Below are 27,336 nucleotides of genomic sequence, written 5' to 3'. Positions count from 1 at the left end.
ACGTATCTTTAATAATTTGTCACTGATCTTCTTTTTTCGTCTGATAATGCTTGTCACAAAATCCTTTGCATTTATTATTTCCCATGTCTTAGCTTTATTTGCATATCCCATAAACAGCTTTAAGACACGTCTCTCGTCCCTTAAGGCTTCGATATTCAATATCCTACGTGCTGCGAAAGCGAGCAGGTCGCCAGAATCCTGTGTGGAATATGTCGTGATCTTCATGTAATCACTGAACACTGAAATGCAGGAAGAGTCTCACCGAAATATGTTAAGACTGCTTACAAAACTTTATATTAGGAAACACGAAGAACAGAAGATTCTGGAAATAGTATTCAGTGACAGGATAGTTATAAAGTACGGGGAAAAATTTACAATTTATTTTCTTCAAAAGTTGAAAGCTCACTATGAGATCAGTATTTCTGCCAGTAAGGCCTAATTTATTTTTTAAAACACAAACATATCACTTATAATAAGCTTTATATACATTTACGCGTGAGAATTGCTCGAAACACCTGAGATACCATTGTATATGACACGGAATAGACGTTCAGAAACGCTTTATCCTTTAATTGCCCTCTTTGATCAATTAGAGATTGTGCCTCCACCTTTTCATACACGAAATAGCTAATTTTCTTTTAAATATCGTCGTTTTCTTGAGTGTTATGTGATCTTTCATTTACGACAATAATCGTGAATGCTGTGTAGGTTGAGTAGGATTATTACGAGTGAAATACGATCAATCTGATCTCATTTTGAGGACTCTGTTGACTGTCCTATTTTCAGATTTGGTAATAATAGATTGTTATGTAAGGGTACGTGTTTATAGGGCGGGCAGTTATATATTATGTGTACAGGAGTTTTACTAGTTTTTATTAGCCAAATAGTTTCTATAATAGCGAAGAAATGTGTTTTCGTCCAAATCAATATTTTAAACCGCATGTCTAAGAATAGAAGAAATATCAATTTATTGTAAGCCAAAGGTGTAAAAGTCGTTTAGTGTGTAAGTTTAGCAATTTTCTGGCAACGAAACTATTGCAACAGCGAGCAGCTGTGCGGGAGAGCGGGCGCCGGCTCCACCACACAAAACAATAAGTCTTTATTATACTTGTCCTACAACAAGAATCTCGTTTAAACTTCTATGAACATCTCTAAATGAAATATATAAATCAAACCAAGTTGTATATACATATAATAACGTAAACATATAAGTACACAAATCCTTGCAGCATTATAAAGCAACTATACGGACGCGAGCAGCCGATGATAGATCTCGATGGCTTTGCAATTGGGGAGGCCTGTTCAGCAGTGGACGAATATGGACTTATGATGATGTTGCGTGATTATAAATGAAAATCTTTGTTTTCACGTACTTGGTTTTATAGCATAAGAATGTAAAAACCATTAAAGTATTTATTTAAATAAAAAATATCACACTATCTTTAATTATAAAATTCGAAAGAATTAAGTACATATTTAAAATATTCGATTTCAAAACACATTCGTGAATTGTAGAGCAGTTTTGTAGAGTCGTTGGATTTGCTTTGATTCATTAGTCGCCCGCAGAAGATGTTCCAGAGTACGTGATGGCGGGACATCTATAATTGTGACTCTCCTAGCTAAATAACTTGAACTTTACTTAGCATTCACAAAAGGTTAAATTGTTTAGATTGTAGAAGCTTAATTGTTTACGTGGATGCTTTTAAATATAATTATGATTGGTGTAAATAGGAATATTCAATTGCAGTACATCACAACTAGATTCATATATCTGTGTTACTTTGCTGCAAATGTAAGTGCTGGATTGAATTAAAGTTTTGCGATAGTTTATCTTGTTTTTTACAACTTTAAATGCACAGGTATTAAATAAGTATTTACATACCTCTGAAACTATACAAATATTTTAATACGAAAACGAAAGAAAACTGGCTGATGTATCGATTGACTCAACAATGGCTCACAATTGAGGCCTATCTTTAATTGAATTTGCAACTTGTTCGCTATGTATTTTTGTAAGCGTCTAGCGATCCGTACAATACAATTTACATTTAAGTGCCAAAATTCTAACTAGACTCCAGTTTTATTATGATGTTCCTTGATACCAACTAAGAAATTCAGTCCAACTGAAGATTTCGAAAGATTCCTTTAAAACCATGATTTTTAATAGGAATTGGTTGCGCAATCATTTACTTTTCACACATAAACATAAATTTAGTTTAATAACTTTAAAGCTAACAGTAAAACGTATAAAACCCAGAGTTATGTCGCCACTTTACGATCCGCCTGGGTCACAAATGGATTTAAATCAGACATAACACAAAGTCCGGCTCTCCTATGTAGCTCACTTATTATGCAACGACCTTGTGACACGATTGGACACTATTTCAATAAATCAAGAGTTGATTGATATTCGTATGGATAACAAAAAAAAACTCAAAATTTTCAGTTGGCACGATAGAATTTCAACAAGGTTGAAATACAAATATTAGATGAAAAGACATACCTACAATATGAAAATGTTCTTGGACATAAGGTTCAATGTTACTTGGTTAGGAATGCAGACTTATTTTGCTGACTCTACGGAGGCTGGTTCGGATTGAGATGAACTCGGTCTCAACGGATCAATAGTTGCGCCTAACTTGTTATCTAAAGAAATAGACGTCTACAGATACGCCACACAATGATAGGAACTCACTGGGAAGCCTTATTATTTCAGATTGTGCTTTAGCTTCTTGTGCTGCCAATTATGACAATGCATTGTCGAGAAATTAGAGATTAAAAATTACTCATTAGTTCTAAATTCTCTTCATAGAATAAGATCAGCTCTTAATTTACCTCTTCAACGTTTAATCTAAACAATTTACTTTACTTTTGCAGAAACTATGTTATTTTGAAATTATTTTTAAAGCATACTCTAAAGTCTAAATTTCATATTTTTCATTTAGACTAAAACTCAACACAGGAAATGTTAACTTTAACAACAATTGTCACCACTGTAACAACGTATAACCAATCACCAATTAAGTCCCGAACACCTGCTATATCTCAATCCATCAGTATTCATCCTCAGTAAGACGTATCGCCTTATCGAGGCCATATCACTCCTTTGTGTCGCACAAACGCAGTAACGAGCCGATGGATATCCAGCCCCGATGCCCTATTCACTTGCCGGCAGCTTCCATAATAAGATGACGTTATCTGATTATTGCCAGATGCTCACACGGAAACGTCCACGCTAAATAAACATATGAGTTTCTGTCAATGGAAGTCACTTATCATAAGGATATTACAAAGGAGAACAATAAAATTTTATATTTAGATTTTATTTCCATTTTCCGTTTTAAAATCAATTTTATGTCAAATCTATGAACTGAAATATTATTTCGGTTTCTGCTCAGTGACATCCCACATCTCGAATTCGCAATGACAAAATAGAAATGCAGTTTCAAACTCAAAGGCATGAACCATTATGTATTCCAAAAGATAGCTAACATAATTTCGTAACCCCGCTACGGTGGACTACGCTCTCGTAGCTGGGTCTACGCTCGTAGCATACACATGTAATACGATGCTACGATGGGCTAAACTAATTCCGTTGCAATCGGGCATCGAGCCGTAGAATTTAATACTGTTTGAAAAGATATTAAATTAAAATGGAAGATTATACTGAAGTTTGAAAATAACCGAAGATTGTAAAATATTCTGGCGGAAATAGGATTTTTTATAAGATGCTCAATATTTATGAGCACTACCATATTTGCCCTGGGAAAAATACTTCCAATATCTTAACCACTAAGACTGGTGCGTGGGTTTCAATCCCTTATAGTTTAAGGATATTGGACGTTTCTGTCAAGAAGTATCGAAATTTTCAGTGGAAGTTTGAAATAAGTAAGGCGTTAGTGTCGATCACATTTCACATCACTTATAATGACGACATGTGACGTGATAGTTGTGACGTAACACCGCGCAGCACGTAAACGAACATATGAAATATTCTAAGTATTGTGCGGTACAAATATGTCTTGTTTTTTAGCTGCTAGTTCACACAATGTTTAACGTTCATAATGTCTGTGTTTGTCCAGTAGATGAGTCTCAAGTTCACATGTGAAAATACACTTTCATGTATGATTGATATGCGGTGACATCTGAGATCCTTACGTGAGTTCGTCGTTAAATTGTATTTCTAATTTACAAAATTATGAGAAGAATCAGCGGTAATAAAATACAAATAAACGCATTGAAATTACCACGAAAATATTTCAACTTGAATTTAACGACTGCTATTTATCGTGATACAATCGTTTTTCAATCAAATATAAATCTGATATCTTTAAAGTTTTACAGACGATTGTATTTCTCAGATAAATATACATACCATGTTTAATGGACACGTTGTCTAGAAAATAAAGGTAAAAATGTAATTATTGTAAAGTTTATTGTTATTTATTATGCATTCCTGAAATCGTCTTTATCGAAACATTATCACTAACTGACCGGCCTTCAGCCACAATTTGTAAAACCTCATCTCATGTAAAGCTTAGATAGCTTCCAAAACACCCTTGTCATAATGTATATAATCATTAAAGTTACATATAATACGTCAATATCTTCCGCAAACAACCATTAACAAGCAATAGGAGCCAATAACTAATAACCACAGCGTCATACGAGATGTGTCCTCGTCTCCCCGTACAGTCCCGCGACACCACATCACACAAGCTCTACCCGATACTTATAACATAAGGACTTCATGTCTTACACGTGTATTACTATATAGATATCTTATCATACAAGATTCAAAATCACATTTAAGAATATCGTCTTCTCAATGATTGAAGACTATAGGAAATGTATTCCTATCTAAGAGTTGGTATCGACATTGATTTCCATACACGTTTCTCAGCCATTTCACTGGAAGCTATAAATATTCTATTGGATCGTACGCGTCTTGTACCGTTTCAAACTTCACTTCTCATTATTATTAAACCTGTAACAGAGCTAAGAGTCTGTCGTATTCCCTCGATATTGTTTTAAACCCGCCATACACGAGCCCGGCTATTTTAAAATTCCCCAGCTTTTCAGAAGCCTTTGAATCTATAATAGTCTAGCTGTCTACCGCTATTTATTATCCACTTTAAATTGAATCAAATGGTTTAGTGTGTGTTCACCCTTAGAGCTCAAGTTTCGCTGGATAGCTCAGAACCGAGTGTGAAAGTTTCTCTTTTATATTTCAACGAACGATTTTCTGAGTATTTTAATCTGGGGATAGATGAATAGTTATAATATCCATTGTTTTAGTTGTGCATGCATAAAACATGTCCACGTTTTTGTTTAACGCATCATCACAATCGTTTAAAAATAAAAACTTAATATTAAGTCAGAAATCAACCTTGAATCCTTTCTCTGACCATTTAACCATAATTACATCTTGAACACGCCACACGACAACACTCATCCATCATTAAGTTAAATTACTTGATATCAAACAAGCAGTTCATCAGGTCCCGTGAATTGGGGCAATATCTCTGCGGGGTATTTTTGAAGCGGACCAAGTTTTAATGAAGTGTCGCCCTCAGCGCGGAGTTAAAAACTAGCGCCAACTGCTTACCAACTCTCCCGCACTCGGGGAGCCGCGCCGGTGTGGCGTGTGTAGTGGCGACATCTGCTGAGATGATGGATTATACGTGGCAAGTTATAGGGGGAGTTAGCAGAATTATAGTATACTTTGTAGCATTTGAAACCTTTCAGTATTAATGACTTATATCCATCATTTGTCCATGTTATTTCCAGATACAAGTAAAAAAATCGTGAGAAACATGAATATTCAACTAATCTACAATTTTCCAAATTCTTAATGTACGTAATTTTCAATTTAAAAACATTGTAAACGCAATATCATAATTTAAACCATATGCAAATAGATAATGATCTGAATAGCTCATCAAAGGGTCGGGCATTGAATAAAACATGCTCGGTCGTATCTTTGACCTGTAATTAGCTCGCTATAATTATACACACTACGGTCTCAGCCGGTACCTCAGTCAGGCCGCCTGTCACACTTAACGCTACGATGTACTTTCTTAATTATCTCCAAAATGTAATTGAAAAAAGTACTTTCATGATACATTGATAGACATAATATATGAGTATATATACAAGTGGTATTTTTTGAAAGAGCAACTCGTTTGTTGTCTATATTTGTATAGTTATTTGAACTTAGACTTTTTATATCATCCTTTTTGTAGACAACAATTCTCATAATTTATTCTCAGCATTTCTTGTAACGAAAACAGTTTTTCTGTTAAAGTTCGTTGAGCCCACAACGCTATCTCATAAGTAATGTACAAAGTAAGTACATAAAGGCGTTACATTAACAAACTTTCTGCGTATTCCTCCGCAGTTAATCACAGCGCCTTGTATTAAACATTAACCATACAAACATTACATGAAAATAATTCCGAGAATTCTCTCAAGTTCCAAGCCTCAGGATTCCTCACATTTTACAAGCTGAAGTTGTCAACTGTACATTAGTGGGCCGCTATCTTCGCTACTACCAAGTTTTAATATGTTTTCGCTGCCTTACTTAGTGTCACGCCTACATATACGGAACGTAGACAAGTTGAGGGAAGTGCTCCCACACTGTACGGATCTGGACCCAGTGTGGCGAGAATAGCTTATTGCTGCCTGATTTTAGTCTTTTCTCTGTCTGAGTTTTCAATCGTGTTAAACTGTGGGCGGAAGAATTTAAATCTTGTATGAAACTAGCTGACCAAGCAAACGTTGTTTTGCCCAACAAATTATTTCTAGTTGTATGTATTTTTGATGCCACATTATAAAAAAATAAAAACAAACAATTTCGTCCAAAATATAAAATATATTTTTTAGTTAACACTTACGGGGAATAAAAAATAGATGTTAGGCGATTCTCAGACCTACTGAATACGCATATAAAATTTGGTAAAAATCGGTAAAGCCGTTTCGGAGGAGTACGGTAACTAACATCGTGACAAGGGAATTTATATATTAGATTCATTTTCTTACTTATGGCTGGGTCCAAATCTGTCAAATTAATAAATGTTTAGATTGGTGATCATTGCCTAAGTTATGCTCGCAGAAGAATGGCACTTCCTTCCTTTCTAAATTTCTACCTACCTACTAGTCTAAAAGGATTTTATATTGACACGAGTTTCCTTTGCGTATACATCGACCTTGATCCAAGACAGATTGCCGAGTCAAGAAATCCGACAGTCAAGAATCCGGCTGTAACTTCAGTAATATGTTATGTTGATAAACACAAGTTTTTGTATGTAACTGTAGATATATATTACCTATCTTTCTCGTATTTTTAAGGTTTTTTGATTTCTTGAGGCCCTGGTTATTTAAAGGTGGTAATTACGGCCCTGCATAACTACGAACACCCATCGTGAACCTCCCTAATACTACCAACATACGCCCATATCAATAAATTGTACGTAAGGCCAGCTAACCTTAACTACGTTCGTAAAGCCTGTTTTCGAGAAAACCGTAAACGTTACAAATCTCCCGCATTTATTATTCACGGGCACATATTCAGGGTCACCACGTAGGGGGTTCTATGACCCTTACATAGACAGTTTATTTTTGAGCAAATTTTATATTTATGTCGCCGGTATTATAATTTCCGCATTTATAGTTGAACTATACATTTGTAAGTATTTTGAGCAGTTCGAGAAGTCTATTAACTACTTACTTACTGAATTTTTTTCTTATTTCGATTTTGAGAATGATTCTTACTAAAAAAATGCAAAGTTTCCCTCACGCGTATTTATCGGGATTACCGGTTTAGTTTCGAGCCCAACCAGAGTCCTTAATTATTTCAAGTTGATTTAAGTATAATAGCAAATTGTTAAAAAAGATTCGCAACCTTTTTCCAGATTCTAAGTAATCAGAAAGAGGGCACGAAAATATCTTATTTAGATCTAAGTCTTCTCAGTATTCTAGTGGGAATCATTTAACTATATTTTAAATCGGAAAACAATTATTTTCAGAACAAAACAATACTAAGAATGTGTTTTCTCAAAACGAGTATAACCTATGTCTCAAAATCAATTTGTCAGAGAACTGTGTATGATGCTGATCAACTCGCGTAACAACCACCCGAAAACGTACATTTCAAGATCTACAAACCAAACAAAGACCTAGTAGTAAAACAACAATAAGCTTATCATTATTTACTGAACTCTACAAATAATCTTAATAAATGTGTTTTCACATTCGCACATACGTCCACACATACAGTTGTATGCTTAATATGGTCCTCGCAGTTAACTAGCACAGTTGCTGAACAATACTCAATACAAGTTGTAACAATTACAATATAAGTTATGCGGGCGCTAACGAATTAGGTCAAGCGGTTATGACTATATCGTATTATGTCGGCTGTACCTAATGCTCCTAGTCGTGACTAGTGCTAAGTACTTCTAGATTGTAATTATATTGTACCGGAGACTTATATTGAGTATTGTAAGAGGGTTTGTTCTCTTAATCTACTACCTCTTACCTATATAAAGTATTATACAGTTCATGAGATTCGATTAAGATTAAATCTGCAAGAGCAAAAATTAATTTGATCGAGAAGGTTTTTTCTTGTGTTTCCTCAACATTTAATTATGTGAAACACGTTTTATTATCCATAAAATTACACTTTTGTTTATTCTTAGTTTTAACTATTTTTTTTTTATTCAAAATTTTATCTATTGCAGTCACTGATTAGTTCTTCACTATTTTATGACGTCGATCGGGTAAAACAAAACCAACGCAACAAAAACCATTATGTTTCTCAGATAGGACAGCACTTAAATTTCAAGTACCATGCTGTTAGCGCACCGTGAATTTTTTATGTATGACCGTCTGAGCTAGTCCGGACTAGTGTTTGCACAATCTCATAAAAGCTTACTAAGTAAAACGAAAAAATAATAATTTTCGCCATCTGCAATTCACTCGTAGCATTTTATATCTATAAAAGAAATTAGCTGTTAAACCGGAGGATATAATAAAGTTGCTAAGAAAACATCTTCACAATATAACAGTAAATTCAATTTAACTAACCAACACAAATACCTTACGATTGCAACATGATAACTCGTAGCCACGTAGCCGTACTACGAGTTACGACGTAGCGCAATGTAGCGACGTAGCCTGTTGTTGGGATCTCAGAAATGACGGTAGATATTTTTTTAAAGTACTTTACATGAAGGCACATGTTTATTTATGTATAATTGTAAATGCAATTAAAAACCTATTTTTTATTAATTCAATGTTTTATTATTTTTAGTGCCGATAAAAAGTGTTAATTGGGTTTGACCGGTCAAATGAAATTAATTCAAAACCCGCTAACGTTACGTAACGTTTATTAATAACAATAAGTACTGGTCACTATAACCTGTACGATCTACTTCGTAGGCTATCGGTGATCCACGTAAAGTGCTCTTAGTGTCGCGTTACGTCTACGAGAGCGCCACAACCTTAGTTTTTGTACATTCTGTTACACTTTTACGGCTGACAGAAGACGGTTGATGTAATATTGTTTCACGTTTTGTTCTTCGACTTTATTATAGCAAGGTTGCGTAAATCTTTAAAAGATTATGATGTATTAGTTCGGCTCACCAACAATCAGTAGATTGTTCCAACAAGTAATAAATAGTTCAAGTCTAACTTTCATTTTTATTGTAGGGACATACAGATATACCATGGCAAAAGTCAGAATAAATTTAACGCATGTATTTTATTGTTTTAAGCTGCCTATTAACTAACAAGTTTACGTACTTACGAATTAATAATGATGATTAAAGTCTTTAAAAGTCGTTAAAATAATTACAACTTAGTAGAGAGTTTGACGCCAATCAATAAGTCGTTACAACCGAAGCCTCCTGTCTAGACTGGCATTACATAAGTCTATTACGTCCTCCAACATCGCGAAGGCTCATTCGTCAAGTTATCGGTTTTACATCATAGTTACTATCACAGATACTCAGGTACCCGCCCGCCCTTGACCATGAGAATGAAAAGGTAACTTTGATAAAATGTACCAAGAATTATTTTTATCGTACGATAGTTTTTGTTGTTATTTTTCGTACAAAAATGAATTTAATAATTCCTTTCGACATGCCGCCATTTCACTTCCATACATTGTGGCTTCACGCATAACGGCAGAGACAGGTATGTCAAAATATCACTAAGAATATTTTATATCCTTATAAAGTTTACACGAGTCAGTAATATCTTTATTTTTCTAACAGTTCACAAGAAATTCAAACATCAAAGCTCATTTAAAGTAATTTCAGTGCTTCGACTTTACCGTTCTTTTATTGAGCGTTATCTAAAAGCACTATTGAATTCTCAGACACAGGTACATTAGCTCACAGAAACCTTTTATAAGTATAGAGTTCCCAGCATTGTGGTCACTTGCCCGCTCCTCCCGGGATGCGGTACTTGTGTCGGCGATAAACTGCGGAATTTTTCAATTGCACGGACTTTTATCTCCGGACAAATGTGTCTGGACCGGGCTGAGTCCTGAGAGACAACTGTACTTGTGCTCAGATGATACAATTGCTTGGATGGTTCTGTCTTAGAGTTTAATAGTAGCGCGAGGATGCTTGTTGGATGTTACTGTAGTTTGTGTTCTCTAGTTGTTGTGCATTATCACTACAGAAATGGTTTTTATCTTGTATATTCCTACGTCTTATATATAAATGCCATTGGAATAGTCGAATACAAAACGTGAAGTAATATACTTTCGATCACATAATTCTTTTGATCTTTTCTAAAGACTCCTATACCCTACGATAAAAAATAGTTAAAATATTCAAATGTTACCCGTGTATGAGCATGCAGCCTTCGCAAAATAGTTAAACAAAAATTAGCACCCCAGCCTCCTTTGTGCGCCACCTGTAAATATTTCCTGCAGCGCCTTTGTGCAAGTCTTAAATATGCAACACCCTCCCCACCTATGTATATTAAATACTAGCTTTATATGATACTTATAAAGCAAAGTTTAGGTAACTGAAATTCTAAATAGAACAACCCACAGGAAACGTTAGAACTTATCCACGATGTGTCTTTAATAAACCTTAATTTTATGATGAGGCACCAAATCAGTAAGAATACTTTTACAATATTATACTGTGCGCCGTTTTATTGACGATTTGACATTTGACGTTTGACATTTAATCTTGCCGTTACTATAGTTATCGTACCAAATATATCGTCACTCTCGCTCATAAAACATATCACATGTACGTTAGAAGAAGGCGCGAACTTAAAGCTATTTACTGTTCTCCGCGTGTTGGAATATGTGTGTCATAACGTCTAGTAACTCGCCGACAATATCCACTTGCTTCACTTTCAGCTCGCGTTTAAGCTTGAAGTTAAATGTATCAAATAATTACATGTGCTGCCTCCTCAAATACAATGAACTCTGTTATTTTCTGTTGGAGATTTTAGGTTCTATCATTAACTACCTCGTTACCTATGATGAATAATATGCACATTACTTTATTACTTATTTTGACAAAATGTAAAAAAAAAATCTTTGAAGAACTAATACAATAGAAGGTGTACAGGATGTGTAAGCAGTAAACGTACATAGTTCTAGTAATAACAATAAAAAGTAACCGACCCGGCACTTAGCCATACACAGCGCAGAATAATTACATACGTTAGTATTTAACAGCTTACCGAGATTGTATATCATGCTAACGACGACACTAATTGTCCCCTCGGGTCTACCTGTAAACGTGTAGCGATATCAGCGCGCCCTGTTCATCTGCAACCTACCTGTATCTTACGGAGCCGATCTGAAATGAATGACTGAATGAGAACTCAATATATTACGTATTTAGGTTTCCGGCAAGAGTCAACTGAGTGAATTGGGTCAAACTAGACGCCAGTGGCTTAACAATCTGCGGCTTATTACCGCCGCGAATTATTACCGACTGTGCGGCTATATTGTAAACCTTGCTGCAAGCTGTATTGGCAAGTCGCGGAAAACCGACGTGCCCCGGCCCCGCGCTCGCTCTGCACTTTACAAGTGATGCGGTACATGCATTACACTAAGTTCAATAGTTTCGCTCTCTATTTACGTAACGAAAACTCATTACTTGGTCATTCAAATTCAATGCAAATAACTCAGGTTGTTAAGTAAAAGTTAGGCTTTTGTCAAATCGAACGGTTACAGTAAGGATAATTTTATTGTACCTCAAATCAAATTCAATCAACTTTCCACTTGAACATCAAATTTGGCCTGCCCAGAAAGATGATTGCGTCCATTGTCAATGTAGCTTCCGAACGGGTGTTCAAGAATACTCAATATTTATTGTGTACGATAAGAGGTTTTTAGATAGATTTTTTAAAACGTTGTTATGTTTTTCGCAGGGCATCTTCCGTCTCGCATGCGAGCACGTATTGCGCACGATGCGGCGCGGACGCGAGACTCTGCTGACGCTGCTGGAGGCGTTCGTGTACGACCCGCTGGTGGAGTGGGGCGGTGCGGCCGGCGGCGGAGTCAAGCGCAGACCCACCGCCAGGGACGTACGCCTGGCGCTGGCGCTGCTCGCCGTGCGCGCGCAGGAACTCAAGCATCACTTCGCTGACATCACGTAAGTATCATATTTCTTGATACTCCTGATAAAGTCCAACCTGAGTTTTGGATGTCAAATTAACATCCGACTATCGCGACCGAGTATTTATTGAGGTAGTAATAAATAACTAACTGATATGTGATATTGATTGATTGATTGATACTCTCCTGTTTGCTTTAATATATATTTCAAAGTACTGAAAACTGAACTGTGTATTCAGCTTTAAAATATTGAATGAAAGTTTTCAATACACCTAACTTGGTCCGCGACGTCCACAAAGTGAGAAACTTTCATTAATTTCCGCTCCGCTATCTGGATTGCAAACATACAAGTCCGAGACTTGGTCCGTTACCAAATTTCGAAGTAAACCGAGTATTGTGTGCAACGCCATGGAGCTGATGGTATCTGGCGTCACGTGGCTTTGTTAGCGCGATATACGACGCCCGCAGATATACGCGCCGCAATAAATATAGCGCCGGAGATAACTGCGCTCAACGGGTTTTATATCACCGCTCGTGTTTGTTTTACACACTATATACTAGTAATTCAAGGTTTTAAAACTTTCAATGTTCAGTTTGCTTGTAATGGTATTGATAGTTGTACATTCCTGTGATAACCCTTTTCAGAAAATATTATTGCAAATTGTGCATTCATAAAGTTGACTATTCTTCCGGCACTTTTTGACTCAGTTTCAACACTGAACACTAATTGTTAACATATTAAACCGCCACAATTCGCAAAAGTTTTAATGCGGCGAGTAATTGTCCAATATTTATACTTTATCCCGGTGTTTAATGACGAACGAATACAATTAATTGTTCAGTGAGCTGTCAAAATAAACACAGCCCTCGTGTTGACAAAGAGCCAGCCTGTATACCGGCATTTCATTATATTCAAACAAAACAGTCGGCCGGCCTCGTTAAGCTCGTTAAAGAAAGAAAATAATATAATATAAAGTCAACGCATGATAAAAAAAATAACCTGATATTTAATCGTTTTAATGACACTCGTTTACATAAGTCACTCAGTTATTTTAACGTATTCATTTCTATGTACCATTTATTTAAGAATAAAGTGAAGCTAGTTCTGTCGGTGACCAAGTTAATTACTTTTGATTCTTGATGAACACGTGTAACCTTGTAGCAGATTCAGTCTTTAGTAACCGCCTCGTCTTCAGACCACCTCATGTACAGCCTCCCTCTGGACCATTTATCACAGCGAGATAACATCTACTGCTCAACCGACTCCGCTACTTAGATAATTACACCGCACATAGCAAGAGGGTTGTGTTGTCAGCGTATTGTTATGTAATTCCACTCAAACAACAAATACACCCGACTTCTATTGTCTTCAATATTTCATGTTTACATTTAATGTTTCAGTAAATGATGCTTCACATACATTGTATACGCTTCATGTTTTCGCTGAATTATTAACTCGACGCGTTCAATAATATTCGTTAAAAATGTATAGCAGCCTGGAAACTGTTTGTTGTTATAATGTTGTATATTTTGATCATGTTCCAGGGAACAAATGTTAGCTGTGCTGCCCGATATTAAGCAGTGTGCAGATGACTGGCTGAAGGAGAACGAAGAACTGAAGTCAGTGGAGACACGGCTGCAGGACTGCCATCAGCAGATGGCCCTCATCAAGGAGATCGAAGCATACGGCCCGAACCTGAACAACCACCCGTTATATGCCATATCTCAAAAGTACACATCTTATAAACAAGCCAAGAACGCCGTGGAAGACTCCATGAAGGCGTTAGTAAAGATATTGAAAGATTTTGACACTCAAATCGAAAACTTCGCCAACACAACAGAAGCTATCAACGGGCCGCAACTGATGGCCTGGGTGCAAGAGTTTTCCGGCTCCAACGACGAGGAGGAACAGCCGATATTCGAACATATCAAAGATTTCCTCACGAACGCTGGCCAGAGCTCCATGATATCACAGTGCGAGCAGGCCGAGACGGAACTGTACCAGAGCATGAAGCAGACGCACCACCTCGTCAGGTCCTGCCTGGAGCTGCTCTCGCAGTACGTGGCGGTGTCGCAGTACTACCCGCAGAGCCACACTGAGTACCACCGCGTCGTCATGTTTCGCAAGTTCTTGGCGGCCGCGTTAGAGAGCAAGTCGCCTGAAGTCTGCCGCGAAGTCTCCAACCAAGTGACAGCACTCATCAATGCTGATAACAACAAAGGCGATACGTCACAACAGATTATTAATTACAATTATCGCTTGCAAACAATGAACGCTGAAGCCAGCGCTAGTTTGACTAAAGCTATAGAACGACTGCAATTAGAAGGCGGACCGGATTCCCTAGTTTTATCTCAGGAAGCTTACAGAGAAGCGAAGACAAATATTAGCAACTGGGTGAGGACAGAGGAGGGTGCAGGAGCTGCGCTAGAGTGCGCTGTCATAGGAATGCTCTGCAACTTGAACAGGAGATACCTGATGTTGGAGAACGGGGCTCAGAGCGCGGGAGACTGTCTCGTGGACCTGACGTCGAGGGAGGGAGAGTGGTTCTTAGACGACATGAGCGCATTATCCATGCAAGCAGTCGAGCTGCTCTCATTGCTCCCCTTACAATCAGCCTCCGCTGAAGACGCAGCCATGCCGGTTGCAGTAGAATGCGTGCGGAACGCGAACCTGCTCCTGGCGGACTTGGTTCAGCTGAATTACAACTTTTGCACTATAATACTCCCGGAGGCGATAAAGAAAGTACACTCAGAGGATCCTTCGGTGCTGCTGATGATTAATGAGCTGAATGCTGTGATTATGAACTCGCCGGTACCTCTAAACGAGTTGCTCACACAACTCGAGCTACACCTGAGATATTTAGTTATGGATATGGATGTAAGTATCAATTAACGCAGTTTTTAATAGAGCTACATGTGCTGTAGTTAATGAAATTAATTTAATTTAAAATAAAGTCTTTGAAGTTTCTTACCGGTTCTTTCCATAGGAAGCACATTTGGAACCGTGCAGTAAGGAATCATTATTGTAACATCTTAATTTAAAGTGCCTTAAAAGCGGCCTATTTGGAATAAAAACTTCATGTTAGAAATATGCATACAATCTAATCTTTTCTTCTAGTCCCCAGCCAGTGGCGCCCCCTTATTGGCGGCAGAGGTCCGCACCCGCTACGAGGCGCTCCTGTCGGCGTCCAGTGCGGAGGCGGAGGGCCAGGCCGGCCGCATGCTGCTCATGGGCTTCAACGGGCTGTTCGCGGCCGTGGAGCTGCGCGCGCGGGAGCTGGCCGACCACCTCGCCATTCCCATCCCGCCGGCCTGGAGGAAGATCGACCATATCAGCGAGTCATTGCATATGTCGGTTAGTGGCTTCAAAAATTAGGTTATATTTATAAACACTTCATATACTCAAACGTAGGTCGATAAATAACCTGCCTTTCATATTCTTTTGTCGAACATGAAAGGCACATTATTTACCGACTTATCGTTCACGTATATTTATTTTTAATTTTGGACCTTTGGTTTTTTGCACCAAGTGAAGTTATTGTAACGTTTTAAAACCTTGAAAACCGTGCGGAGTTAAATAAAGAAGACTGGGGCCAGTTTTTTCCGCTAAGATAGATAAATTATCTACTATCTAATTCTTGCTTTAAAATCTGTTCAATGTATGGCTAAATATTTAGAATGTTGTGTGTGGCAGGCGGCCCTGCAGAGCCCGCTGCTGCGCTCGGTGCTGGAGGACATCTTCCTGGTGCGGCGCGTGCAGGTCATGGCGGAGGTGTTCGCCATGTGCGCGCAGATGGCGTGCGCCTTCAAGGGCAGCGGCCCGCTCGCGCTCTACGACGACGCCGCGCTCGCCAAGCCCGTCAAGAGGTCAGTAGGGGACACTGGTAGTACGCTTTAACGTTAAACGTTAAGGTGCTTTGTGGTTTAATTAGAACAAGTGAAGCCAGAGTCAGAGGTGCAAGCGCGGAAAGCGTTATCTTACTAAACGACATTGTGTTACTTTACATGTCGTATGTCAAATGTTGCGTACTGGATTTGTATTTCAATACGAATGTATTCATTTCAGATTCACAGCAGAGTATGTATCCCGCTGTGTCCTGGGTGTGCATTCCAAGGCGCTGGCGTGCGTGCTGTGCTTGTTGCTGCGACGTGCTAGACTGGACTTACATGCTGAAGTTGAACAGAAGGAGATTGGTCAGTATTGTGCAACTTTCGCATTAAGAAATCAATTAGTGCTGAGGAAGTGACAACAGTAACTAATCTGTATTAGTATGTAGTTCATTTTGTAATCAGTTTCATCGAGCCCCATGCATTCTCCTCTCCGTTCCTTGTAATGTCATTGTGTATTGGTCCGGCAGGCGCGTCGTGGAGCGTGTCGCTGGAGTCGCTGTGCGAGAAGGCGCGCGCGTGCGGGGTCGCTGGGGGCGCGACGGGCGCGCGCGCGGGGGCGCTGGCGCGCGGCGTGCAGGCGGGGCGCGCGCGCGTGGCGCGGGCTGCGCGCGCGCACGCCGAGCACGCCAAGCGCTCCGCCGCCGCGCGCCGCGCCAGGCTCACGCATGCTGCGCACACGCATCTGCATGCTGAGGTAACACACACTAACATAAAACAACTTGTTGGAATTTATTATACTGCTATCTTCTACAGCAAGTTATGAGTATGTATTTCGTAACATAATATCTTTAAATATTGGTTAATCCCATATTAGATAACATTTATTAATAACTAGCTGTTGCCCGCGACTTCGTCTGCGTGGTTGGAAGATATAAGTTATGACTTTTTCTTCGCTCCTATTGGTCGCAGCGTGATGATATATAGCCTAAAACCTCTCTCGATGAATGGTCTATTCAACACAAAAAATTTTTTTCAATTTGAACCAGTAGTTCCTGAGATTAGCGCGTTCAAACAAACAAACAAACAAACTCTTCAGCTTTATATCACTACATAGTATAAAACAAAGTCGCTTTTTCTGTCATGTGTCATGTTGTATGTCCCTATGAACGCTTAAATCTTTAAAACTACGCAACGGATTTTGATGCGGTTTTCAACAATAGATAGAGCAATTCTTGAGGAAGGTTTTAGTGTATAATAAGTTTAGGTTTTGTGTAAACTGACAATATTACAACGATATTAGTTAAACATGTCGGAAAAAATTAAGCCATTCGAGAGCTTTCCTCGAGAACGCTGCCAAAACCTTTTGAGTTACGACAAAACTATGTATGGCGAGTTTGTACCTCTTTAATAAATCTACAAAAAAGTCCGCGGTGGTATATGTCTATCTTCCAAGGATAACCCACAATAACCATTTTTATGTGTTTTCTTAATACAGTAAAATTATTAGTTATTTACGAACCTATTTTTAACAATACAGTATTAATCCTTATCCAAATAAATAAGTTAGATATATTATACATGTAATATAGAACAAAATTGCCTTTTACACTACACCAAAAAAGTGAATAGGTAATGAGTTATCGTAATATTAAAATCTCCGCGCGAGAAATTAAAAATCGATGAAACGTAGCGAAGATATCGTTGGCATCTATATACTAATATACTTATACTAATATATAAAGCTGAAGAGTTTGTTTGTTTGTTTGTTTGAACGCGCTTATCTCAGGAACTACTGGTTCAAATTGAAAAAATATTTTTGTGTTGAATAGACCATTCATCGAGAGAGGTTTTAGGCTATATATCATCACGCTGCGACCAATAGGAGCGAAGAAAAAGTCATAACTTATATCTTCTAACCACGCAGACGAAGTCGCGGGCAACAGCTAGTATTAGTATAAGTATATTAGTATATAGATGCCAACGATATCTTCGCTACGTTTCATGGATTTTTAATTTCTCGCGCGGAGATTTTAATATTACGATAACTCATTACCTATTCACTTTTTTGGTGTAGTGTAAAAGGCAATTTTGTTCTATATTACATGTATAATATATCTAACTTATTTATTTGGATAAGGATTAATACTGTATTGTTAAAAATAGGTTCGTAAATAACTCATAATTTTACTGTATTAAGAAAACACATAAAAATGGTTATTGTGGGTTATCCTTGGAAGATAGACATATACCACCGCGGACTTTTTTGTAGATTTATTAAAGAGGTACAAACTCGCCATACATAGTTTTGTCGTAACTCAAAAGGTTTTGGCAGCGTTCTCGAGGAAAGCTCTCGAATGGCTTAATTTTTTCCGACATGTTTAACTAATATCGTTGTAATATTGTCAGTTTACACAAAACCTAAACTTATTATACACTAAAACCTTCCTCAAAAATTGCTCTATCTATTGTTGAAAACCGCATCAAAATCTGTTGCGTAGTTTTAAAGATTTAAGCGTTCATAGGGACATACAACATGATGACAGAAAAAGCGACTTTGTTTTATACTATGTAGTGAAGCTACCTAGAAAATATTCTACTTCACTCTATACTACATTATGTAGCAACTGCATTTGCGATTTCCCTCCATCTCAGATAAGAGGTTTTAGGAAAATTTATTAATAATATGATCAACAGCCTCAAAACTAGTTTCAACTCTGATAATTCCATTCATCTTGTTATTTTCCTTTCTTTATTTTGCATCAAAAATTGATCCAATGGATACATTTAAATTTATAAAAAAATTATATGAAATGACAGACACAATCATTTTCATATTTATAATTTTATTAATAAAAATTATTAAACTTGGAGTGCATTAAATGTTCTATTTTATTAAAACCTTACTGTTATAATAATTATATTCTGTAGGTGCTGGGTGGTAACCAAGAGACGAGTGCGGCGTTGGCCCGACGCTCGCGTGAACTAACCGCTGCTGTGGAGCGACTTACTGCTGCTACTAACAAGGCTCATGCATTGCTCACTGCTGCACACCAGAGGTACGTTATTATAGTTATTAAGTAAATCATCATCATAACGATGAATGGCATATAAATGAAGTAAAATGGTACATCAAAAGGTATATTTAGTTTTTGAAGTAAAACTTTTAGACGCGACTGGGAGGAAGACTGTACGAAAATGCACTGGCTTGTTTGCAACGACAATATGGCGTCATGTTTGTGTACCATCTGGTTTTTAAATATAATTTCTTAACAGATAGCTTATTTATAAACAAAAATGAAAACAAATTTTAGAAAAAAAAATGGGACGTGGCTTTGTCTTGGACACGGCCTAGTGTTGTACGTGAATACGTTTCTGTCCGAATGAATTGTTGACAAACGTCGTATTGAAACGTGTACTAGCTGCTGTCCAATGTGTCTTTACAGTCCAGTGTCGATATAAAAGTGATTTCATTATCCACTTGCATAATTTTAACCGGCCCAGCTGCCGATGCACTGGCACCGTCGTTAATCCGCTCAGCCACATTTTTCCTTTTACGTTCTCGGTACTGCTTGACTCGGTCATATGGTGATTTTTTGGTACCATTCGATTCTTCTTGAGAAGCCCTTTCCATCTGTATGCGATCTTTGTATTTTGATTTATTTTGGCTACATACAATCGATAGCATTTGGCGCGAGCTGACTATTGAAACTTAAACGAAACTCGTAGCTCTTTCAAGTCATTAGTTATTCTAAATGGAAATTTCGATACGCAGCAAAATCATCTCAAAACGGCGGCGCTTCCCCCTCCTTCGCGCGCGATGCGCCGCAGTCCATATTTGACGAAATAAATTCTTTGTTTCTTTAGCTATTCAATGGTGTAATTTAATTTAGGATGGAGATGATAGTTATGAATCTGCAGATTCAAATTGTATCCCTTGATTTTGTTATTATTGTTTTTTGACTCGCCTCCCACTATGGAAGCAATTTTAAGTATATGCATGAGTATTGACCGATTGATGAATGATGAATGAACGATTTTTTTGTCTTTGATAGAAAAGAGTTTAGCTTATCAATGAATAAAGTAATTATTCACGAATAATTAATTTGATGTAAAAAAAAGTACTGCAAAAGGATTTTTTCATTTCGAGATGCTTAAAAATCTGTTTCAAGGTAGAGATTTTTGGTATATCGGAAAATTTTGTAAAACTGTAAATTCGTAAGATTTTGCTGAACATATATTGTGTTGTATTGATAGGTAGTAACCTTAGCTTTCACCCCCTGCGGTATGTCGTGATATTTACTGGACACCCTGTTTAGTTTATATAATGTTAATATGTTACTGTTGCTTCCTCTGTCAGAGTGAAGTGGGGCGCGGGCGCGAACCCCGCGCTGTCGGGCGTGGCGCAGACGCTGGAGCGCGCGGGCGCGGCGGCGGCGGCGCGCGCGGGGCGCCTGGCCGCCGCCGCCGCGCAGCTGGCGCCGCACGCGCGCGCCGCCGCCGCGCAGCGCCCGCGCGCGCGCGCCCGCCCGCACCTCGCTTGCCTCACCGCGCTGCAGCACTGGGAGAAGGTACTACTTTTTTTTTCGGAATTTTCTTCCGTATTTCAGAAAGCACGCTACATAGGCAAGACGATAATAAGACAAAATCATTAAAATATTATGTTTAACTGATAAAATATTGTGTATCTATGATGGAAAAAATCTCCATTTTTAAATTTAAGATAAAATTATTATTTTATATTAGAAAATAAAATTACAAAATATTACCATCCGCCATGCTTTTTAAAACACCAATCAAAGTGTGTTACGTCAGCTCTCAGTAAATACTGTCACTGTCACGGAATTTATCTCGAGTTTCAACAACAAAGTTTACAAGTTTGCTGAGGGTTGACATCACAGCAAATGTCAACGCCCGTGACTGCGTTTTGGCGCGAATAAATGAACGTTTCATTAAAATTTATTTTTTTCAATAATTATTTTATAAATTGCTGTCTTGCCCATTATTGACCCCGACTATTATCCATGCACCTTTGACAGTCCTTACAGGTAGTTAAAATCTAAAGTCTGACACCAATCTAACTAAAGAGTGTGTGGCTTAAATTACTGGATTAAGGGAACCAAATAAGCAGTCGCTCGTTTTAAAACATTAATTATAACAACCACTGACTTCAACATAATTGGAAAACGACTAATATGACAACTTACTGGTACTACTCATAATATGCTATGGATTGATTAACTACTACATAAAATGGAAAATTAAAACACTTCCAATCCTTTTACTGATATTGCTTTCTTAAGAAAATATTAATATTATTTTTAATTGAATACAAAAATCTACCTCAATCAGTGGCCATTGCTCTATAATCTCAGTAGCATTTAAATACATGAAAAAACTAATCGTTGAAAAATAATATGTTAACAGGCGTGCACCTTGGCGCAGAAATATTCCTTGAAAGTGACTCCCGTAGAAGAATCTCTTATGGAAATGCTACATCCTGAAGGAAATATTGACACACAGTGGGTAAGTTATAAAAGTATAATTTTGTATCAATAAATTATTATTTATAATTGTTTTTCATACTATATACAGTATATACTGTGAGTGTCAGTCGAATGACCAAGAATATTGGGTTCCTGCAGTTTCTGAATAAGGGAATTGTGAAATATTTCAGTGGTTTTATTCGATAAATATTTTATTACCTTTCCTTTTATATGAAGCTCATTACTATGCTTTGGAAGCATTATAAAACCAATTACACTGAAACTCTTTATTTATATAGTTTAATATACTACTTTATGTGTCACTACTGGATGAGGACCTTCTCATATCCTGGTCGATTTGTCCAGCTTGCGATCAACCAAATCTATAAAAAAATAACTATTTATTTATTTTTCTCGTAATTTTTGTTCAAACTTCTACCTACAATAAATATTGATGCCTAAATAAGCATTGTTCGTTGCAGGTGGACAACGTGTCCGCGCTGCTCCGCGAGATGATCGCGCAGCTGTCGGCGGAGGCGGCGCGGGGCCGCTCGCGTGGTCGCGCGCTGGCGGAGGGGCTGCGCGCGGCGGGGGCCCGCGCCGCGCCGCCCGCCGCCGCGCGCGCCGCGCTGCTGCACGACCTGCGCGCCACGCTGCACGCGCTGCTCACCGACAACGACGTACACACACTCTTCATTACACCTATATATACACAAGCGTTCCGCATACGAACGGCCGAGTGATAAAGATCCCCAAGTCAAATCTACTGTGCGCGATGTACCACGAGTTCGATCCTCGCATTCAACAAGTTACGAGTGCGATCCACGAACGCTTGCTCTATGAGTAGATATATTGTTCCGCAGCGTCCGCAGTAACACGACTAAAAGCCTTAGCACTGCAGACTTAAAAACTGAAATACTTACAATGGAAACAATTGAACTATCAATCAATGACCTCGATGGCTTTTAAATTAAACGACTCGCGACGTTTAGCTCATATTCACAAAAGGAAATATGAGATCTGAAATGATTTCCTTCTTATTATCATTAATTAATTACTTACTCACTACACTTTTTTTATTTAATTAAAGATACCTACTCTCTTCACATCCACACCAAGTATATAATAAGAAACACATTTCCAGACTAACAACCCGGCCGCGGAGTTCCTGGCTCGAGAGAAGGTGGTTAGCGAGCAGCTGAAGGCTCTCACCGCCGTCAAGGACGACGAGAGCTCCGTGACCGCCGCGCGCAACGCCGCCGACAGCCTCATCACCACGCTACCTGCACATCATGAGACTTTACAAGAGTGAGTACCAATCAACTAACGAAATCACGACAAAAATGGGACGTTCAACGTTATCTCAATGTTGGCGTACAGGCACTCTTTCAAACGGCGCTGTGAATTGCATTTTGTCGTCCAAAAAGTGATATTATTGACCTGGAACGATTGTTTCGTATGGAAATCTCTCCGTTTGTCTATTTGCTAAATGAGGTGAACATTGTTACAGACTACACAAGAACTGGCCGTTGGAGATGGGCAGTCGCAAGCTAACGCGACAGGCAGCCATCAACGCGCCCGGCAAGAGCAACGCGAATAATAGACATGGTTAGGAGTGGTCTCTATATGTTGGAAGCTGTTCGTGCGTATGTGTTGTGGTTACTAACTCGTGTCGTGTGGCAGGAGGCGAGCGCAACGCGGTGGGCGCCGGCGTGTGGAAGCGGGTGCGGCTCAAGCTGGAGGGCCGCGACGACCTGCAGGCCGCGCGACGATACACGCTGCATGACCAAGTAGGTGCGGGGAGGGGGCAGGGGGAGGGGGGGAGGCAGTCTGGCTAACTCACGTGCGTGTTGCAGGTGGACCATATGATAAAGGAAGCTGCATGCTGTGGGAACCTGTGCATGATGTACGAGGGCTGGATGGCGTGGGTCTGAGCCCCGCGCCGCCGCTCCCGCGCCTGCGCCACGCGGCCCGCGCGCGGGGGCCGGACCGACTCCACGCGACCACCCGCGGCCGCCCGCGGCAACACGCGGCAACACGCGGCAGCCCGCGGCAACACGCGGCACGACGCGGCTCACTGCGCCCGTCGACACGCCGCTGCCGCAAACCGCGAAACTACTCGTTTAAACCACTCTTTCGGTACCACGTTTTTTACTAGTTTTATCTTTTTTGTTCGTTTTCCTTCGTAGCGCGGGTCGGTGTCCGGGCCCGCAGCCCGCCGCCGCCCGCTGGCCGACGCCGCCCACCGGGTGTCGGCTACTGGTGACCGACCAGATCCTCTGATGTGTCGCCTACCGCGTACCATAGTATCGCGTCACATTGTATCGTATCAGAAGTGTAACGCAGTCGTATAAACGTATGTAGTATATTATAACAGGACCTAGCTGTTACAGATACCAGGAATACCTTTCTGGTATCGTTTTCGAGTAAACTTAAGTAATGTTCTTTGTTATTTCCGTGCGATGTGTTATTTAACACAATTATGAGTCATGGCAACAAAATTACGCATTTTAGGACAACATTGGCATACAAAATTTATTTGTAGCTCATCTTAACTAATTTTTAAGAAAAATAAAAAAAACCCAAAAAAAATATCTAATATTAACGACTCGAACTGTGCAGAATGTAAACTTTGACCTATTCACCTTTCTTCTAATAGGTGTTTGACGTATGAAGAGATAGTGCCACCAGAATGGTAGGACTGTAGTCTAAACAAATCAAAATTATACAAGTCTTGGTAACTCAATTCGTATAATAATTAGATTTATATTCCATTTATAACTGTTTACGTAGGAATCTGACTACAGAGGTTTTAGTTCTGCACGTAGCTCTCATTGAACGTTTACTGAGGGACAGCTTTGTCGGCGAACTCATTTGTAACGACCTTTCGTCATTTTTACTTTACGAACACGATATACTTTCATAGTATCATAAATATCCATTTTAATAGCAAAGAGTTCATCTATGACAATAGATTCTCTGTGGCTTATTCACCTTTTGCCGAAATAGCCTAAGCTTGCTTAGACATCAGACTCACGTAGGAATGTATTTCCTATTCATTGTGTAATCGATGTTTGAATATCACCTACTAACCGACTAACACTCAGATCCCATCCTACCGCTTCGAGCATCACCCGTCGTTATAAGTAATCCCGGTAGCCCGTACATTATAACAACACTTCTAAAATATTCTATCATAATGTATCTTAGTATAGACACTAATTTAGTTGTACTCATTCCTGCAAAAAAACTTTTCGGATGACCGCTAGTGTACATCATGCTACAATTAGATCATAGACATAAAAAGAATAGATTTAGCTTGAAAATCCATCTTTAAAGTGAGAGGAGAGATAAAATGGTTATGCGGCCGGTAGATGTCTCATTTTGAAACCCTAGCTAGCTATTAGCTATAAGTAGAGCTTATAAGACCATTAATTTGCCTCAAAAGATAATAAAATTGGTCTGATAATCATTTTGTCACTTTCAACAAAGTCGAGTCTTGAGTCTCTCAACATACCTATCATTTATGTCTATGATCAGAAGAATGTCGCTAACGTTCCGCGTCTATTGCCGCGCATACTCAAACGGTCATTTAATTATAAACTTTATCAAAAGATTGAATTATATCGTCGCTTTTCTAGAACTTGTAGTGACAGAATACGAGAGCAGTCTCACCTTCTGTCTCCAAACACCGTTATTATTGAGCGACGTCTGAGTATTCGTTGTTTAGTCGCGACGCACAACTGCTACTCAATTTGTAATTTGATATTATTTCGGTCTGCTTAACTTATCTCGGATTTAATCATATTGTATATAGATCTAGTCAGATTTGTAATAAATAGCCCACGGTACGTTTCACTACAGGAACACAATACTCTTTATACTAATAAATACCTAAACCTCATACAATATATTGCCAATCCATTAAGTTCCTAATTTCTGCCTAATGCAGAATAGAATCTCGTAATAGAAATAGCTGAGTTTTAAGATACACACTTTTGTGGGCTCTTTGTTACTTATTCACTAGTATCTATTCAATATTGATTATCAAAACGCTTAAAAATTCAAACATAATTAGAAACATAATTCTGCATTTTAAAGTTATTCCTGCTAAGATGTTTGCAAAAACTTGCTGAATTAAGATACCCACATTTGATTCTTATGGCAATATGAATCCATTAACATCCTGGACATCTATATACTTACCACTATTGCAAGTTACACGCAAAAAAGGACCTTAGGCCTTTTGTAACACGAGTCAAAATAGCACTGACTTGTGAATGTTGTATGAGTAGCGAGTAGAAAATATTACATAACTCAAGTGTCTCCTATAACTTATATAAGTGGTAAAACTAAACAGTACCTTTTTTGTTGCCGTATGGTACAAGCTTCAAAAACGTCTCAGGAATAACTGTGTTATGTCAGGGAATGAGTACATAGAATAATATTATTATATATTGCATACCGCATCGTGTAACCTCCACGCAAGTGTGTATTGTGACAGTGGATGCATTCACTTCTATACTAAATACTAAACAACTCTCGATTTAGACCTATTATACCGTAACATTTTAGAGATTCTACCATAGACCCATTTCATAGTTTGATGTTTGACATAAGGTCAGTCGTCTCTGGCGCATAGATCATAGAGGTTAGACGTGGCTCCGTATTTTGCGCCCTCACAAGCAATAGGTATAAGTGTACGTTATTCATAATTAATGTTGTTGATGATCTATAGTGAGTATATAGACATTGGAAGGTAACTGTTATGAAATAATTGTATTATTGGCTTACAAAATTCAATGTTTGAAAGCTAGGGAGAGCAGCAAACATAAAATTACTATGTGTCATATTTTATTTTGATGATTTAGCGATTTTCTAATGCATTGCTTGTTGTTTAGTAGCTCACAATGAAATCCTTATTAATAAATGAAAAAAAAACTAGAAGTCCATAACGAATTTCGTTTTTATCTATGAAATATTTGGTAATTTTATCTATTCTTGTTAACATCGATGAGATTTGTATTAAATTTCAGAAATTGCTTGCGCTCTCTAGCTCATAGTACTTGTCTGTAGAACATAGCATTCGGTCTAAATTGTTCAGATGCATCCACTGATAGCGTGATTGTATCGCTTCATTATTAAATAAATGGTGTATGTTACATAAGCGTTTTATTTCAAACATTTCCTTACCCTATAAGTACTGAATTTTGTTTTTTTTGGACAAATAATTTTGTTAGCTGTTTTGCCTTAGAAGCACTGTCTGTTAACAAGCTGCTTAAAAGAATTGACTGTTCTGATTCAAATGATTTTTGGTACAGAGCGTCGTAGCAGCTAATATGTGGTTCACAGAGAAGGTAATTCTCGGTGGCGTCAATTGTTTTTGGGTCGCAAATAAAACATGTTCAGATAATTGGCAGTAAT

At 38.4% G+C, this 27,336-nt stretch overlaps 1 protein-coding gene across 1 annotated transcript in view; it reads left to right on the top strand.

The window, feature by feature from the left end:
* The window catches only part of LOC113498229 (serine/threonine-protein kinase SMG1), a 107,700-nt gene extending 80,626 nt beyond the window's left edge, over positions 1 to 27,074 (top strand). Inside the window, exons 2-16 of the mRNA XM_026878167.1 lie at positions 12,412 to 12,635; positions 14,144 to 15,476; positions 15,717 to 15,953; positions 16,293 to 16,465; positions 16,665 to 16,792; positions 16,957 to 17,183; positions 19,358 to 19,485; positions 20,787 to 20,847; positions 20,890 to 20,997; positions 21,854 to 21,952; positions 22,395 to 22,592; positions 23,057 to 23,220; positions 23,423 to 23,520; positions 23,596 to 23,702; positions 23,769 to 27,074. Of these exons, the coding sequence (XP_026733968.1) occupies positions 12,412 to 12,635; positions 14,144 to 15,476; positions 15,717 to 15,953; positions 16,293 to 16,465; positions 16,665 to 16,792; positions 16,957 to 17,183; positions 19,358 to 19,485; positions 20,787 to 20,847; positions 20,890 to 20,997; positions 21,854 to 21,952; positions 22,395 to 22,592; positions 23,057 to 23,220; positions 23,423 to 23,520; positions 23,596 to 23,702; positions 23,769 to 23,846 (3,363 nt within the window). The 3' untranslated portion in view covers positions 23,847 to 27,074. The remainder of the gene's footprint in view (positions 1 to 12,411; positions 12,636 to 14,143; positions 15,477 to 15,716; positions 15,954 to 16,292; positions 16,466 to 16,664; positions 16,793 to 16,956; positions 17,184 to 19,357; positions 19,486 to 20,786; positions 20,848 to 20,889; positions 20,998 to 21,853; positions 21,953 to 22,394; positions 22,593 to 23,056; positions 23,221 to 23,422; positions 23,521 to 23,595; positions 23,703 to 23,768) is intronic.
* Positions 27,075 to 27,336: the final 262 nt, after the last annotated feature.

This window comes from Trichoplusia ni, chromosome 10 (assembly GCF_003590095.1).
Source record: "Trichoplusia ni isolate ovarian cell line Hi5 chromosome 10, tn1, whole genome shotgun sequence".
Taxonomy (NCBI): Eukaryota; Metazoa; Arthropoda; class Insecta; order Lepidoptera; family Noctuidae; genus Trichoplusia; species Trichoplusia ni.
Note: the sequence above shows the minus strand (reverse complement) of the source record. Positions and strands in the feature narration are given on the sequence as shown.